The sequence below is a fragment of the Glycine max genome, chromosome 8, assembly GCF_000004515.6.
Source record: "Glycine max cultivar Williams 82 chromosome 8, Glycine_max_v4.0, whole genome shotgun sequence".
Classification (NCBI taxonomy): domain Eukaryota; kingdom Viridiplantae; phylum Streptophyta; class Magnoliopsida; order Fabales; family Fabaceae; genus Glycine; species Glycine max.
The window spans coordinates 9622557-9638880 of record NC_038244.2 but is presented as its reverse complement, the minus strand read 5'-3'; the positions used below and the strand labels follow the sequence as shown (position 1 = coordinate 9638880).

At 28.5% G+C, this 16324-nt stretch overlaps 1 protein-coding gene across 1 annotated transcript; it reads right to left on the bottom strand.

Moving 5' to 3' along the window:
- LOC100776799 (uncharacterized) lies at positions 1-3624 on the bottom strand. Its single transcript, XM_003531230.5, has 7 exons — positions 3056-3624; positions 2393-2479; positions 2038-2298; positions 1775-1939; positions 1607-1660; positions 1332-1478; positions 1-705 (listed from the first exon to the last, which is right to left on the bottom strand). The coding sequence occupies exons 1-7, from the start codon at positions 3218-3220 to the stop codon at positions 328-330; spliced, it is 1257 nt and encodes a 418-aa protein (XP_003531278.1). The 5' UTR covers positions 3221-3624; the 3' UTR covers positions 1-327.
- Between the last annotated feature and the right edge of the window lie 12700 nt (positions 3625-16324).

Below are 16324 nucleotides of genomic sequence, written 5' to 3'. Positions count from 1 at the left end.
TGGGAGTAAGCACCATTGCCATTGACAAACACTCCTATAGAGGGAGGAGGAGTGGACAAAGAAATAAAATACAAAGATGATGTTATAAAGGCAGGCCTGTTTCTTTAGGCTTTTGAGAAACTTGGCCACACTTCTCCACTAGCTTACATGAAGAATCTTTCAATATTAGAAGAAAAAAAAAACAGTCAAAACTTTCCACTACAGAAAAGGGTAAGGGTATACAAGATGGAAGGAGAAGAAAGGAAGGACTTTAACACAAGCATTGAATGATACAAGAGAGGCCGCAATTTTTTTTTTACTTTTTTATCTTTCACCTCTCATCATTACTCATTGACAATTGGGATTTTTACCAGGGCCTCCATAGTAAAAGTAATGGCCCCAATCCCCATTACTGCCTGTTTGGACATCATAACAATTTGATTGCTCAGTGAAGGTGCCAATGCCTTTGGGAGCCTTGAGATTATTGGAGCTATCAACCACTTGAATGTTCCTGAAGTAGCTTGCTTTGCCAAAACCCTCTTCAGGGAAATGACCACTTCCCATTTGAGTTGATGTGTGCTGACCATCAGGCTCAGAGTTAACAACTTCACCTCCCCACTCAATCATGGAAGCACTGTCAGCCAAATATGAGAACAGGAAAGAAGGCCAATACCCCAATACATAGTCATTCCCAAATTGCATCCACCAGTGTCCCTCTTTTGGATCCTAGAAGGAGGAAAAATAGAAAAGATGACTAATTAATACAAATACACAAGTAACAAAGTTAATGACTAAAGTATTTGTTGGAGCATTTTGTGTAATTTAAAAGGGCATGAAGGTTGAAAATACAACATGTGTTCTGTGCATTTATAGGCATGAGTACAAGCAATTCATGACTTTTCAAAGTTCCTGCAGGCTGAATTGTTAACAGTGTCCCCATCATCAATTAAAATTGGGGTCCATATCCTGATCAAAAGAAATTGGAAGGAGATACCAAAGGATCTGTGATATAAAAAAAGATTCTAACTATGGTGCCACTGCCACCAAGAATTCTTTATATATACACCCAAGTAAAAAAGCTTTTACTACCCTGTTAATAAGTGAACACAGGAAAAACTCAAGATTCCATACTAGCTATGGCATTATCAAACATAGGCATCTTGGATCTCCACATGTCACGTTTCATAAATGGCTGAAAGATAATAGGTTTCCAAGAATTCAAAACACTTGGGACATTAAAATGGTCCACATGCCAAACACCTTGTTGGAAGAATAATGAGATGAGACCCATGATGCTTAAAGGGTGGTTTCTAATTGCAGATTAATAACCAGGAAAATTCCTGGGATTTTACCTTCCAGATAAGGATACTGATATCGAACTGAGAGTTTCGGTATCCAGAAACTGGGGAAATGGTTGCACCCATTGCTATTTCACTGTTGACCTGAATAAATCCCGAGCAAAGAAGATTGTAGCAGCCAGTAGCTTGATATGCATCACTCTGCAAAATACAGCAAGTGAGTTTGATTATAAAAAAAATATTTTTTTTTACTAAGACAAACAGTAGAACAAAAAAAGAAAGCCTCATATGTCACGCAACTACGCAAGCTTATAACATTAGAAGCTTACCGTCCAGTAGGTGAATAGCCGTGTGTTGTTATCACCGTATAAATCCGGGCTAACCTGTTATCATGCACATGAAGTCATTACAATTTACAATCATAGTTCTTAGTCAAAGACAGGTACTTAGATTGCACACTTGGTATGAATGAAATAATGACTATTATTTCTTAGTACCTGCCAGCCAGCTTCGATGCTGTTAAGATCTTGACCAAATGAGCCTCCTAATATCCAAAGCTGAGACAAGCTGAACTCATTAGTCTGCTGAATCTTGGGTTCCCACACATTTATAGTGGCTTTTGCTCCATAATACTTGTCTCCTTCAACATATGCTATTGCATGCTGATTAACAACAACACACAAAAACACCATTAGGAAATTGGACCAAGGCTACTACTTAAAACCAGATAGCATTACAAGGCACTTGAAACAGTTCTTACCTGATGACCACTTTGGTTAATTAGATCAGGTTCTGCAGACCTAGGCTTAGGGATTGCTCTGTGCTTCTTCCTACCATACCGTTTCACTGAACTTGCTCTCAGAACATCCTCCTCCTTGGTTCTCCTGACAGGTATTGTGTCCTCAGGGCATCTACCATTTGTATGCCACAGCTGAGTGATGGGGGTATGTGCTTTTGCTTTAGGCTTTTCAGATAACTTGTTCTCTTCAAAAAGCCCATCAGGGTGGAAAGTAGGTCTTGTCTGTTAAATCAAAGCATGGTATTAGTAAAAAATAATACATAAAAATGAAGGCAAATAACAGGGAAAGAATAGATCTTGAGTGAGGAAAATGGACCTGAATCTTGTGATCTTTGAGGAAAGGATGGTCAAATGCAGGCTGCTTCGAAACAGGTACACAGTCTATTGTATCCCCATCTGGACTCTGCAACATTGACAAAATCATATCATCATATTATTAACATTTGAAATACTATGTAACAAAATTAAAACCAATATCTTTCTTTCTACTTCTTAAAACCCCGTAGCTGATTAAAAAGGGAAAGCAAATAAATAAAAGAAGGAAAATCATTGCCTACTTTCTTACAGTACTTTCTAGTGACTGCTTCAAAAATTCAATCAATAGTTCCATATAAAAGATTAAAGGCAAAATTTAGTTGGCTTGAGAAATCAGCACATCCACATAAAAGATCTACATTTTATAAAACAAAGAGAGAAGAAAAGAAATCATCTAATACTTAAAAAAAAAAAAAATCAGTAGCAGCAGCTTGCAAGATGGGTTATTTTAAGTGAAAATGTTAGAAAGGTACAGAACCATTGCAGTAGCATCTCCCCTCCAGCAAACAAGGGCAAAAAAAAAAAGGTAATCTTTTTTATCACAAAAAAACTTCATTGGGTGCCAAACAGATTAAAACAAGAAGAAACACCAAAATGGGGTGGATGAAGAACACCCCAAAACACACACAAACATAAAGTTAAAACTAGAGAGAGAGAGAGAGACCTGAATGGTCTTAACAGGAGGCTTGTTCAGGCGATTCAAATGCTTAGTAACCTCAAGCTTCTGCCTTGAAGCACTGAGCCTAGCAGCAGAAGAGAGGGAGATCAACACACCCCATAAGCAGAAAACAAGAACAAGAGTTACACCACAACCACAACTAGAACCCATAACAAAAACACCCTTCAAAGAATGCACCTTCAAACTCAACCTCGGAGTCTCCAAACACAAGTTGACACCCCTCAAAACCCTTCAAGAGTGAAACTTGCCCCCTTTTCACCTTCTTCAGCCACAAAAAAAAAAATTCCAATGGGACTCACTAGCCTTGTTTCTCACTTCCTATGAGGGCAACAAGGGTACCCACTAAACAGCCACACTAAGCTTACCCTCTTTTGTTTTATTCCCTCTTTCTTAAAAACTCTCTTTTCTCTCTCTCTCTCTCTCTCTCTCCTTCCACTTTCCATATCATATATCATATTATATTATATTAAATTAAATAACTCGTTAAATAATTAAACAAAAACCGTCACTTTCTATTCTAGCTCCCTCTTTCTTGTCATTTTCCTCTCCCTTTCAGATTAACAATATCATCACCTTCTCGCTCTCTTTTTCTAACATTGTTTATTTTTTCTGAGTAATGTTTTATAAAAATAAAAAATATAAAAATAGACGTTTGCACGAGGGGAAAACAAAAAGCATGGGAAAAGAATAATAAAAAAGATGAAAAATAAGAGAGGAGTGACTGTGGCCTGTGTGTGGGTCTATGTGTTCGTAATTTTCATGAATGTGTGCAGTGTCCACACGCTAGTTTTGTCGTTTAGACAGACACTGATGTGAAATTGTTAAATTGTGTGAATCGTGTTTCTGTTTGCGTCCGTGCCAGACCCACTCCGCTCTATCGTTTTATCCTATGCATTTCAAAAATCAAAAAAAGGAAAATGTTTTTTTTGTTTATAAATTTTATCCAAAGAGTTTTTCTTTGAATTATATTTGTTGTTGCATAAAACGGATTTCACTTTTCAGGCAACCTGTTCTGAAATTTTCTTGTTTTTTTTTTCTTCTTTAGCAACAAAAAAGACTGGTTTTTTTCTTTTTTATGCGTAAAAGGAGGAGCAACTTTCGTCACAAATTCTGACTGTGTGACTATCTGTTACTCTTCCATTTTTATTACATTCATTCAAGAAAAAAAAAATCGCTTACTGAAAATTTAAATACTACTTTTATTATTGCACATTTCCGGTCTTAGGATTGGCAAAACAAATTAACCAAAAAAAATTGAAGTAAAAAATTAGTTGGTGATAATGTCAAAATAAAATATATAAATAAAACAAGTTTCACTTTAAAAATAATTTTGTAGAACTCAATTAATAAATATTGCCGATTTTAGGATATTATTAGAGTCTAAAAAAACAATATCAAGATATAATATATAAATAAAAAATAACTCTTACCTTAAAAAATTATTTTGTAATGCTAAGTTAGGTTAAAGTCCGAAATTTGAAAAAACTCACATTCAATTTATCCAGGTGGGTTAATCCATAAGTGTAAAGTGGATTAGTAGATAGTGTATTTAGATCAGATTTAGGGTAATATTGAATGGATTGTTTTTATGGTGAAAATAAAATAATAGATAATTAATTCTACTTTTTTCATGGTATTACCATAATTTTTTTAATTATATCTCATCAACTTAATTGAATATATTTTTAACAATTAGGTTAATTCATCTTGTCCCATCTTGAACCCATTGGATTAATGGGTTACGCAAGACAGATTAAAACACAACTATAAAGAACATTGTCATGTATATAATAAGTTTATTTTTTTATAATTTGGTAAAAAATGATATTTGCGATAAAGAAATATTGATTGATAATATAAATTTTTCAACTACGAATTCCTGCGCTGCAATTGTCAAACTTTCTTTAAAGATGCAACTGGGAAATTCTCACTGTGCTCAGTTTTAAAGAAAAATAATAATTAGTATGTTAAATTTTTTGGCTCGTCGACTGCAATTAGTACCTACCATTGTTCTTCCACTCTAGCATAAAGGATAATGTCAATCAATAATTCATCATTTGATAAATGAATAAGTGGGTCCATTTCTCAGTAAAAAAAAACAATGGATTATATTTAATCATTCACAAGGGAATCCGATGAAAAAATTATTTTGTAGATATTGCATGCAGATAATAATGATACAATTCTTTGAGAGAATCACCTGTAACTTGGCGTCGCACACATGGCCACATGTTTCATTTTTTTAATTTAGTGTTAATCTAAAGACAAAGATTCCTTTGTTCCAATTCTAAAATATGATTTCCTTTTGAATCGTATTCCATTTTTTTTGGAATCGTCGTGCAATTCTTCATCACCCAATAGGCAAAACATCTCAAGAAAATAGTTGTGATGATGGGAATACAAGACATTTTTTAGGGTTGATTTTAAATAATTAAAAATACTGAAATTGTATTAAAAGGGATAATTATTATATTTTATATCTTTATTTAATAAATATTTGTAATTTTTTTATTACGTTTACATACATGCTTATAGTTAAGCTTAGAAGCTGATCACAATTAATTAAATTGATAATAGTATATTCTGTGCAAATGAAAGCACTAGTTTCTAGATCTCGCAGACCACATGTCCTATAGAATGTACGTTTATAAATAAAGTTTTTTATTTACCGTATTATTAATTTTAAATTGATATAAATTTACTGTATTATTAACCGAGGCTTAACGCGTGCTTAAATTAATAATTATTTTAATAGAAATAATAATCTTTAAAGGAACTTTTGAAAATACTTATTAAAAGAAAACAAATATATGTCTATTTGAAGGAGCTTAATTTTGTAATAAACTACAGTTTTTTTAATTATTCGGAATTTTAAACCAAACATGTCATAAGTACAAGTTTAACTAAGTTCATATCATTTATTAAGATATTGACTTGAAATCTTACAAATAAAAAAACATTATTAGAAGAGAAAAATTATTAAAATTGGTCAATTAAATTTTTTAACAAAAAATAATTATTAATAAAATTATTAATAGTTCACATTAATTAGTAACATTATAACTCCCAAAAAATTAACTACAAAAAAAAAGCTACAGGTATAATTCAAAAACAATAGGATAAGAATTGCATTAGGTGCACATCGAATATGACCCAATCATGCTTACATCATTTTAACAAGTCTTTAATTTTTTATTTATTTTGTAATTCTATAATTTTTATAATATGCAAATCTATGGTTTTATCGTTTGATGCTATCATCAACTTCCTTTCATTTTATTATGATTTATTTTATTTTATCAGTGAATTTGATGACCAATTAAATACAGTTAAGTTGTTTTGGTTTAGATCGCATATTTTGTTTTAAAAAGATTCAAATCAAACCAATCCAATTAACATAGATGGCTTTGAATCTAAGTATTTTAAAAACCTAAACCAACTTATGTGTTCACCCCTACCCCTAGTTATGACATCACTTACAATATTTTTCATTAAGCTTAATTATATTAAGTTGAATATATTACAAATCATTCTATCTATTATGCTTTTATTTTACTAAAGTTTTTTTGGACGACAATTTAACCTTAATAAAAAAACGACTTAAGTGATTTTAAATTATTCAACAAATGTTTAGATGCATCAAAGTGCTTGCAATAACTTCAATTAAAGTGATTGTCTAATTTATCTGTTTAAGTGTTCAACATCCTGCATGGGGACCTGCAATCTTCTTCTTTTGTGACCTTAACTTCAAAAATACCCTCCTTAATGGACGTGGTTAATATCAAAACATCGAAGGTGTCATTATCAAAATTAAATATAAGCACATTTTGTTTAGTGCATCGTGAAGCCTTCTTGTCCAACTCGTAAGCAAAAACAACAACTGTCAATTGTTGATGAGCAATACGTAACACTTTAAACTCGCAAGCAACACATCCATGGTTACAATTTGCGGGAGTAATTATTATTTGGATTTTGTTTAATTTGTTTCGGTTTTGGTGGAATAACCACAGGATCAACGGGATTTGATTATAAACCATTTATTCATTTTAGTTTTATTTATTTATCTTTGAATATTTTAATTTATTATTTTATAAAATAATTGGAAAATCTTATTTAGTACGATAGAATTGGTTTTCGTGTGTTTAGTACGAACATGTTTATTTTCTCCCAAATCTGTTTACATATTTTCTTACTTTATTAATTAGAATTTATTTGAAAGAAGATCATTGGTCTGTTTTAACAATCGTGAGTTTCGTGCTATCAGTTTTCATACTGAATAGCGTCGCTCAAAATAATTACATGTCATCCATTTTCAATGACTCGTGCATTTCGTACTTTAAATTTTTGTAACATATAGCAGTGCTAAAAAAATAACAGGAAAAAAACGACACAATTCAACCATATTTGGGTAAAATTTACTTTTCGGAAGACAATAATTGTTTGAAAAAAAAGAAAGATAAATTAGTAAAAATTATATAACAAACACTGGCGTCATCGCTCTTTAGCAACTGTGTGTACTAAAGCTTTAACTGGCATTAAAGCATCGAGAATTGACTTTAGTATGTTTTGACAAAATCTATCTAATTGACATAATAAATGCCTTAGCTCTGTTTAAGCTTGTTTTGACAAAATCTATTTTCATTGACATAATAATGCCTTAGCTTTGTTTGAGTTTGTTTTGACAAAATCTATTTCAATGACATAATAAATGCCTTGGCTATGTTTGGATAGGGAAAAAAAACATAAAAAGTAAACAATACTTTGAAAAGATACAAATAAACAATGAAAATCGTTTTTAACGTTCGTCAAAATGTATAGAAGAGTCAGTAGAAAAAGTGTGTGTGTGTGTGCATTTTATAAAAAAATGACAAAGGACCAATCCCTTTGTTTCTTTAAGAAAAATGAGAAGGAAGAAAATATAAATGATAGGATAAAAATATTATTTATTATTATTTGTTTAAGAGAGAAAACATAAAAGAACAAATCTTATCCTCAAATATTTAGCATGCTAAACAAAAATATTAATTAATAATTCCGTCATTTCAAAATCAAATAATTTATATGACGTTTAACATTATATATAATTATTTTTACCTTTTATTTTTTTATCTCTTTTATATACGCGTCTAAAAAATGCTCTCGCAAAATTAAATAGAACATTAAAAATTGTCCTATTTTAATTGTAAAAAAAATCCCATTAATTACTAATAGTAACATTTCTCACAAATAAGTGCCATTAACAAAAGTAGCAAGAAAGTAATTTGGGATGGAAAAAAGACAACAAGATAAAATCCATATAAACTTTATGCCATATCTTTTTATATGTAGTCATATACATAAAGACATGTAGACACCTGTATTTTTTTTATGAAATATAAAGTTAACAAATTTAATTATTAAATTTTTTATTTTATCTTATTAATTGTATGTTAAATTTTACATAAATTAGTTATTTATAAGTATATTTATAATTGGCATCTAATTATACATAAACACATTATATGTTATATGTTATAATATAATTAAGTAATTAAGTATCAATTAATTTTTTTAACTTATGCTAATTTTTACTAAGTCATTCTTTTTTTTGTGTACATTATACAAATATCTGTCAAATTTATAGGATTCACATAACAATAAAAGATTTTATTATCTTGATATATAAAAGAATGATTTATTTAATATAAGAATTTATGTATTTAATTTTTTCTTGTGTTTGAAATTTTTTAAATCAACATAATATTGATATGAATTAATTCTAATATGTGTCAAATTTACACTCATGACGTTGTTCAATAAATTTAAGTTCAACTTCCTTTAGAGCAACCTAATATTGATATGAATTAATTCTACAAAATAAAAGTTTTAATCCAAAAAGTACATTAAGAAAATTTAAAAAATAAATAAGTAGAGTGGATTTGATATGCATGCAAAAATTGAGATGTCAAAATCCCTTGCACAAGTACTAGCAGTAGTAGCAGTAGCAGTCGCAGTAGCAGGTTTGGTCATGTTCCATGGCCCATGGTGATTAGTTACAGTGACCCAAAGTTCATCACTGACCCTACACGTGTACAGCCCCACTCACAGAAGAACAGAATCGAGGCGCTCAATTTTGAATGGTAAATTAAAAATTACGCAACGGTTCAATCTTCGAAACTTTAAAAGGAATCCAATGTTTGGTCTTTGACCCAAGTCACATAGGATTGTCCTGCGGATAACTAAATCATTAATAATGATAGTGCGTCTTTAAAATATTTATAACGTCCATTCTCTTTTAATAAAAAAATAAAATAACACATCAAAATTATTTTTTTAATTCAATGATTATTTTATTTCATACTAGTTTTTTTTTTACACATTTACATTTTACTACCTCATATTCATGTAAAATATAAATATCTGATTTATTTACTTTTCTTTATTTTTTATACAATAGTCGCACTGACCACTGAATATAGAATTTATGATTTTATTTGTATTAAGTAATCCTCTTACGATTAGGCTGATTTTTATTCTTATTTTCTTTGTATTTTATGAGATTTGTGTATAAAATACCAGGTGCAAATATTTACTAACGATGATTTAGTTCTAAACATTAAGCTGATTTTTAGAAAAACTATTGTCGTTAATTAAATTTGGTCGTATTAAATAATGCACCGTTAATAATAATAATTTGGTATATAGAAAATAATTTGAGGATCAATAAGAAAAATAAAAGGTTTGTGCAAAATTTATTTTTGCAAAATTCTTACGGAAAAAACACCCTAGTTTTACTATATTTTAATTGGAGATAGGTATGTATACTAGCTCACAAATTTAACCAGCTGGAATCGCCCAATTTGCAAAAATTGAGGTGTTATTTTTTGTGTCACAAACTAAATGTATGTAACTACTATGATTATTTAATGTATAATAAAAAATTGTTTAATGAATACAACTATGATTATATTCAGTTAAAAAATTAATTTATTAAATTAAAAGTGTGTGATAAAATTAATTATTGTAATAATTAAAAAGTATAAAATAAAAAAAATAAAAAAATCATGATTTATTTTTTAAAAAAGTAATAAGAAAAAATAAAATAAAAGTGAAAAAATAAAAAAAAATTAGAAATTAATATTTTAGAAAATAGTATTATAAGTAACATTTGAAAAAACATTAAAAGTCACTGATTTTTTTTATTGAACAACTAAATAATTTTTTCAACTAATAAAAAAAACTAAAAATTAACTAAAATATTTTCTATGAAATATTTATTAATTTTATTAATAATTAATATATGTTAGGAAGTCTGACCGAATGGAATTACAATTCAAATTATTTTTTTTATTGACAAGACTTAAAGTTAAAATATTATTTAAATGATTCAAATTTAATTTCATTTGTGTTCGTATATATAATTATTTAATTTGCTTACTATGAATTATCATGTTAACTAGCAAATTATAAATACAAATTTCTTAAGTTATTCTAAATATGCAACTTGTTAACTTATACTCCCTCTAAAAAACAAAATGGACAACGAAAATTATTTACCATAAATCTCAAATATAATTTATATATTATTTTTATTATTATAAAATTTATATATTAAAAATTTAATTATATAAAATAAATATTTATTTTATGCAGTACACGTACTGAACTTATTTATTTATTTAGTGTGTTGGCTACTATTTGTTTGATGATCATGTAAATCCTAATAATTTTAGAATGATTCATAATCCTCTTTTTTCCAAATTCTGACTAACGATTACATGGATTTTTTTAGAGTCCTGTTACCTTGTGTGGGAGTACAAGTTTCAGAGAAGCCATTGAACTTGTTATTATCTTCACTCTTTAGAACATTTTGGGCATCCTGAATACTCTAATGTTTCTCGAAGTGGTGAATTTAATTAAGAGAATGAATTGTGTAATGAGCCTGAGTAGGAATCTTAAAGATTACTGCAATGACTTTTTATTGAGGCAAGCCATTATATAATTCTTTCTTTATTTTAAAAGTTCACTTTTTCCAAAAATATAAAAATAAAAAATATAATACACTTTAAGCTATACATTAAAATATAGCATATAGCTTAAATTTGTGAATAACATAACTATTCATTGATGTAAAGATGTAATAAATATAATATTATAAAATTATAACTAGCTATAAGATAAGAATGGATTAAAGATAAACAATCCAAGCACTGTTTACCATGACATTCACTTGATTATGAGTTACAATATAAATTGAAATATTTCATATATTAATAATACTATTTAGTTAAAAGATTTTTAAAAAATCTATTAAATTAAAATAACCCACCGACTGGTTAGCGACTAAATTTAATTGGTTAAATTGGATGGAAGTCTATAATACAAAGTTATATCAACTTCACACAAATCATAACTATTTATGTTTTTTAACTAAGTATTTTAGAATTTAAATTCTGATTATTTTTTGGATACGAAATAAATCAAGAAGTTAAAAAAATATCTATTTTATACGCATTTATAATTCCCTACAAAAATTAGTCGGTACTTTTAGCAAAAATCACTTCTTACCCATACCTTTGTAAAACAAAATTACTCTGTTATTTAAATAAGTGTTATTTATACCTTCTCTTATATCATCCAACATAATTGTGACTTTATATATGTGGAAAAATCGGTGTTGTATTCTAGGCAACATTTTTTTTTAACTTCTGATAACAAATTTTCATTACTGTTATTGTTGTAGAAAGTGTTATTGTAAACTCATTTTATTTATGAGTAAATAATGTTTAAAAGATATTTTGAAAGAGTTATATATAAAATAAGAATTCTTTTTCATTACGATGAAAAGATTCTTACTGATCCAGAATTTAATAAAATTTAAGTAAAATCTAAAAAAAATCATTTCTTATTAATAATCAAACTCAAATATTATTCGAATGATTTAACTTTAATTCTAATGTATTAATCACTTGATTTTAGGAATGTCTTATTACGAAACCTGAGAAGTATTAATTTACTATTTTATTTTTAAAAGTACTAATTCGCTAGTAACAATTAAAACTGTCACAACCTTACAAATCAGTTAAATTACGCTGTCGAATGAACTACTCATTCAATAAGGATGAGCTCTTGCTTGGATTTGATTCCTACAACTACAACACAAAAGATTGCTCATTTTTCTTTCTGTATCTTTCTACCTTTTTTTCTTTAAGCTTTTTTCTCTTATATATATATTTTTATCTTAAAACGACTCTCATCATTTTTATCTTAAAACAATTCTCATCATTGTTCCTTTACACCATTCCTTTATATATAAAGATAGGTCTTTCAATGAATAACCCAGAAAGCATTTTTCTTATAATAAAATTGTGCATAGCCAACTACATTTGTAGTGTTGATTTTTCATCATCATCTATAATGTACAAACAGAGCATGTTCGTGTTAGTGCCGGTGTTCTTCTTCTTAAGGACGCATTTCCATTGCACAACTCCATACTAAAACCAGATTCATATGAATTAAAATATGTCTCGTTCAAATATCCCAATATTAATATGAACCACAAAAGAAATGCAATAAAATTTGATACAATTAAAACAAAATTAAAGCAAATTAAGCCGTAAAGGTTTTGATAGAAAATCGACTCTATCGAATTATTGCGCTTTTAGGGGTCCTATAATGGTGGGCAAGTGGGAGACTTTTGCAAATGGTCCTAGAAAGCTTAAAGGTAGGATTGAAATAACTTATAGTGTTAGAGAAGAATATAGTATATATGTGCCATATGAAAAAAGGGAAGGAATACAAGCTGGAAATTTTGATCATAATAATTCTTTGGGGTCTACATATTTTCATCTTTTTAAGTTTGCAAACTATTGTTTAACTTTTACCCCCCGAAAGAAAAGTTTATAAGGAATCGTGATCATAGTGTCTTGATGGGTCAGCTCTGTATGATGACTACATAATGCATTACCTTCTTTTATATGTACTATAGACTAGATAGACTTTAGAAAGTAGCAAAGCATTTCAACAATGTGGGATATCACTTAATTATTAGCAAATATGGTAGGTTTGGTTGGAAATGAATGAATTGAACTACCAAAAAACATAACGAAAGAGAATGAAAACAATATTCTTGTTCTTGAGTCTTGGCATTGGATGTTGACAATTTATTCCTCATATGCTATTTGCATTAATGTTATTTGAAGTATTTTTTTCACATTTCAAATATATTTTTGGTAAAAAATATCATAAAAAATGCTGATGTTAAATAAATAAAGATTTTAGATCGTGAAGGAAATGCACAACTTTGACACAATGGAGTAATTTTATAAGACATATATCTATCGTAGTATTAAATAAGTATGTAAGCTATTAGCTATCATAAGTTGCTAATCTTGCAATATTTTTTAATGTGTACTTCGATAGATATATGTTCGGGTTATCATGGATATATAAGAGGCAAATCTTATGCTCACAGTAACTTCAATGATTGAAAAAGTGACATTCTGATTAACTGAAGATATATATATATATATATATATATATATATATATATATATATATATATATATATATATATATATATATATATCACGAATTGCCGTAGGAATTTTCTTATGAGTTATTTGAAGTACTTGTTATTTTTTAAAAAGTCATTAACTTTTTTTTGCGATAAATTATTATTACTTTAGTTATGAATTTTCCAATCACATTTTTTCATATATAATACCTGAATTTGAATTATTGCTTAAGGAATTTTAACTCATTCCCATCCAGATGAATTAATGTGTGTTTGATTAAGCGTTTAAACTTACGTTCAACGAAAAAACATCTATTATAATGCACAAAAGCTAAAGCAATAGTTGGGTGTTTTTTTTTTCAACACTAGTTGCATTGAGTGTTTAAAAAATTTGTTTCAGGGCATAAAAGCTAAAGCAATGATTTTAGTTAAAGATCGGTTAAAAATAAAAAGTAACTTGATCTATAACTGAGAAATCGGTTGATCTCAACTTTATAAATTTAAGATAACTTGATTTATGTTTGTAACTTTTTACGTTCAACAAAATATAATAAAAAAGTAACTTTAAACTCAATCACACTTTGAATGAAAGTCACAATAAGTTTTAACTTAAATGTAAAAAAGATTTGTCAAAGAGGAACAATATTTTATGAGAAGGAAACCCTAAACCTCGGTTGGATGATTAAACTTCAAATCAAATACACTTCTATTGATTCTATATGTGAATTAAGGATTGAATGATGATATTAATTTGTTTTACAATGAATTATTTACTCATAAATTTTATGATGGATTGACTTAAACGTTACTTTTTTTTTTCCCTATTGGTGTATCATTGAATTTGAAAAGGCATATGAAGATACCAAAAATGCTTTTTGAAGGTTCTGGGGTAGCTATGGAGTGCTTTCCTCTCTGAATCAGTTTGGACTTTGGACCGTAATTTAAGGGAGTTTTCGTGGTAGCTCACATTCACACAGAGTCAGCAAAGCATGGGGACATACACCCCACCAATGTAAAAAATTCTTACTCACAGATCAAAAACAAAGAAAAACACTCCCGGCATGTTTGGTAATAAAAAAAACTGCAATGTTTTTCTTTGAAGTTCTAAAAATTAAAATAATCTGAATTAAATACACATCCAATTTCTAAAAATAGCAACCAAAACAAAGAAAATGAGGTGCATCATTGGGATATGATATTTCAATTATCAATTATAATCCCGCCTTTATTTTTAGTATGTTCCATTTGCTTTAACTATACCCACTGCCTTACCTTTTATTTTTGGCTGATTGATCATTCATCGTAGTAAGGTAATAGTTTTACAAACATTTAATCAGATTAGGATTGTTTTGAAACGTATACCCAAAGTAGGGCAATTAACGGTAGAATCGCTAGTCGATAGAATATTTTCAGAAATTATTTTCTTTTTCTAAGTTTAAACTGCCCATATGTTATTCACGTAGGATATTATAGTGGTAGACTGGTAGTAGCGTTTTGAAAACGTTATTAATATCTTGACATGAGATATATAAGGAGAGTTTGATGAATAAAAGAGAAAGAAAAAGAAAAAAATTACAGATTCGATCTCTTTATTAATAAAACTAATAATTTAATAAATTAATATTTATTTATAAAAAACTAGTGATATCTCAATCAAATGGACAACACGTGGATTTCAGAGATCAACAATGTGCACTACGTGTATAAAACGTTAATACTATTAGCGTTTTCATCACTTCATTTTTAAAAGATTACCCACTCAAAACGCTACTGATGTTAGCATTTTTCATCAGTGTCTTCATGTGAACAAATTGACTAAATATAGTTATATAGACGACTTGACCAACATAAAGTTAATCAAGATTCAAGAATATAAAACTATATGATTGTGGACCTTCTAAACCCTTGGAAACGTTTGTGTTCACTCACACATATTATAGACCAAGATTATTCGTGTTTTAGAATCAGGGTCAATGGAACTTTGAAAAGTGGCAGCGTCTGCTAAATTTCATATTTTGCCCCAGTTAATTTAAAAATTCTGAAAAATTAAAAACAAATGAACATTGAATACTGGCATACATGTTGCACGAAGGATTCAAACTCCACTGCTTACTTGACTCAAAGCTCATTCAAGTTACACTTGTCCACCCCAATTTTTTGTTTTGATAAAGATAAGATAAGTGAGAAATAAAAAGGAACGAAATGAACATTGAATACTGGCATACATGTTCCATGTTCTGTTTTGGGTATCAATTAGAATTTTGTCTCTTTGGTTTAATACTTTTTTTATCAATGTTTGATGATAGTCATGATACATCCAATATCAGTCTCATTCAGTTTTTCTTTCAGCATTCAGTTGTACCTTAATTTATGACTTCGTTTTTGTGATGCAAAGACTTCTGAACAAGATATAGTTGATGAGGACGACTATGAGAGCCCATGAATTAACTTGCAAAGGATTACTTTAGTTTAATTAGTAATTTCAAATTTGATGATAAATACATAAAGAAATTAACAAGATTTGTTTTTTTAGAGTAAACAAGATATATTTTTATTCATTATATATTTTTTAAGGTGATATATAATACAATTTTACAATAATATTTATTTTGTAATTGTATAAAAAATTAAGATGATAAATACATAAAGGAAATTAAGATACATAACTTCTAAAATAGACCCAAAAAAACCTATAATGAAAAAAATATTACTTATTGGTTGGACTGAGTCCAGTCACATCCATAAATGGACTTATTAGT

Excerpts from the sequence above, each read along its gene's own strand:
- LOC100776799 (XM_003531230.5), bottom strand. The coding sequence starts at position 3,220 with ATGGGTTCTAGTTGTGGTTGTGGTGTAACTCTTGTTCTTGTTTTCTGC. Across the intron at positions 1,661-1,774 it reads GCATCGAAGCTGGCTGGCAG|GTTAGCCCGGATTTATACGG; the intron begins GTACTAAGAAAT and ends GCATGATAACAG. Across the intron at positions 1,479-1,606 it reads GGCTATTCACCTACTGGACG|AGTGATGCATATCAAGCTAC; the intron begins GTAAGCTTCTAA and ends TGTATTTTGCAG.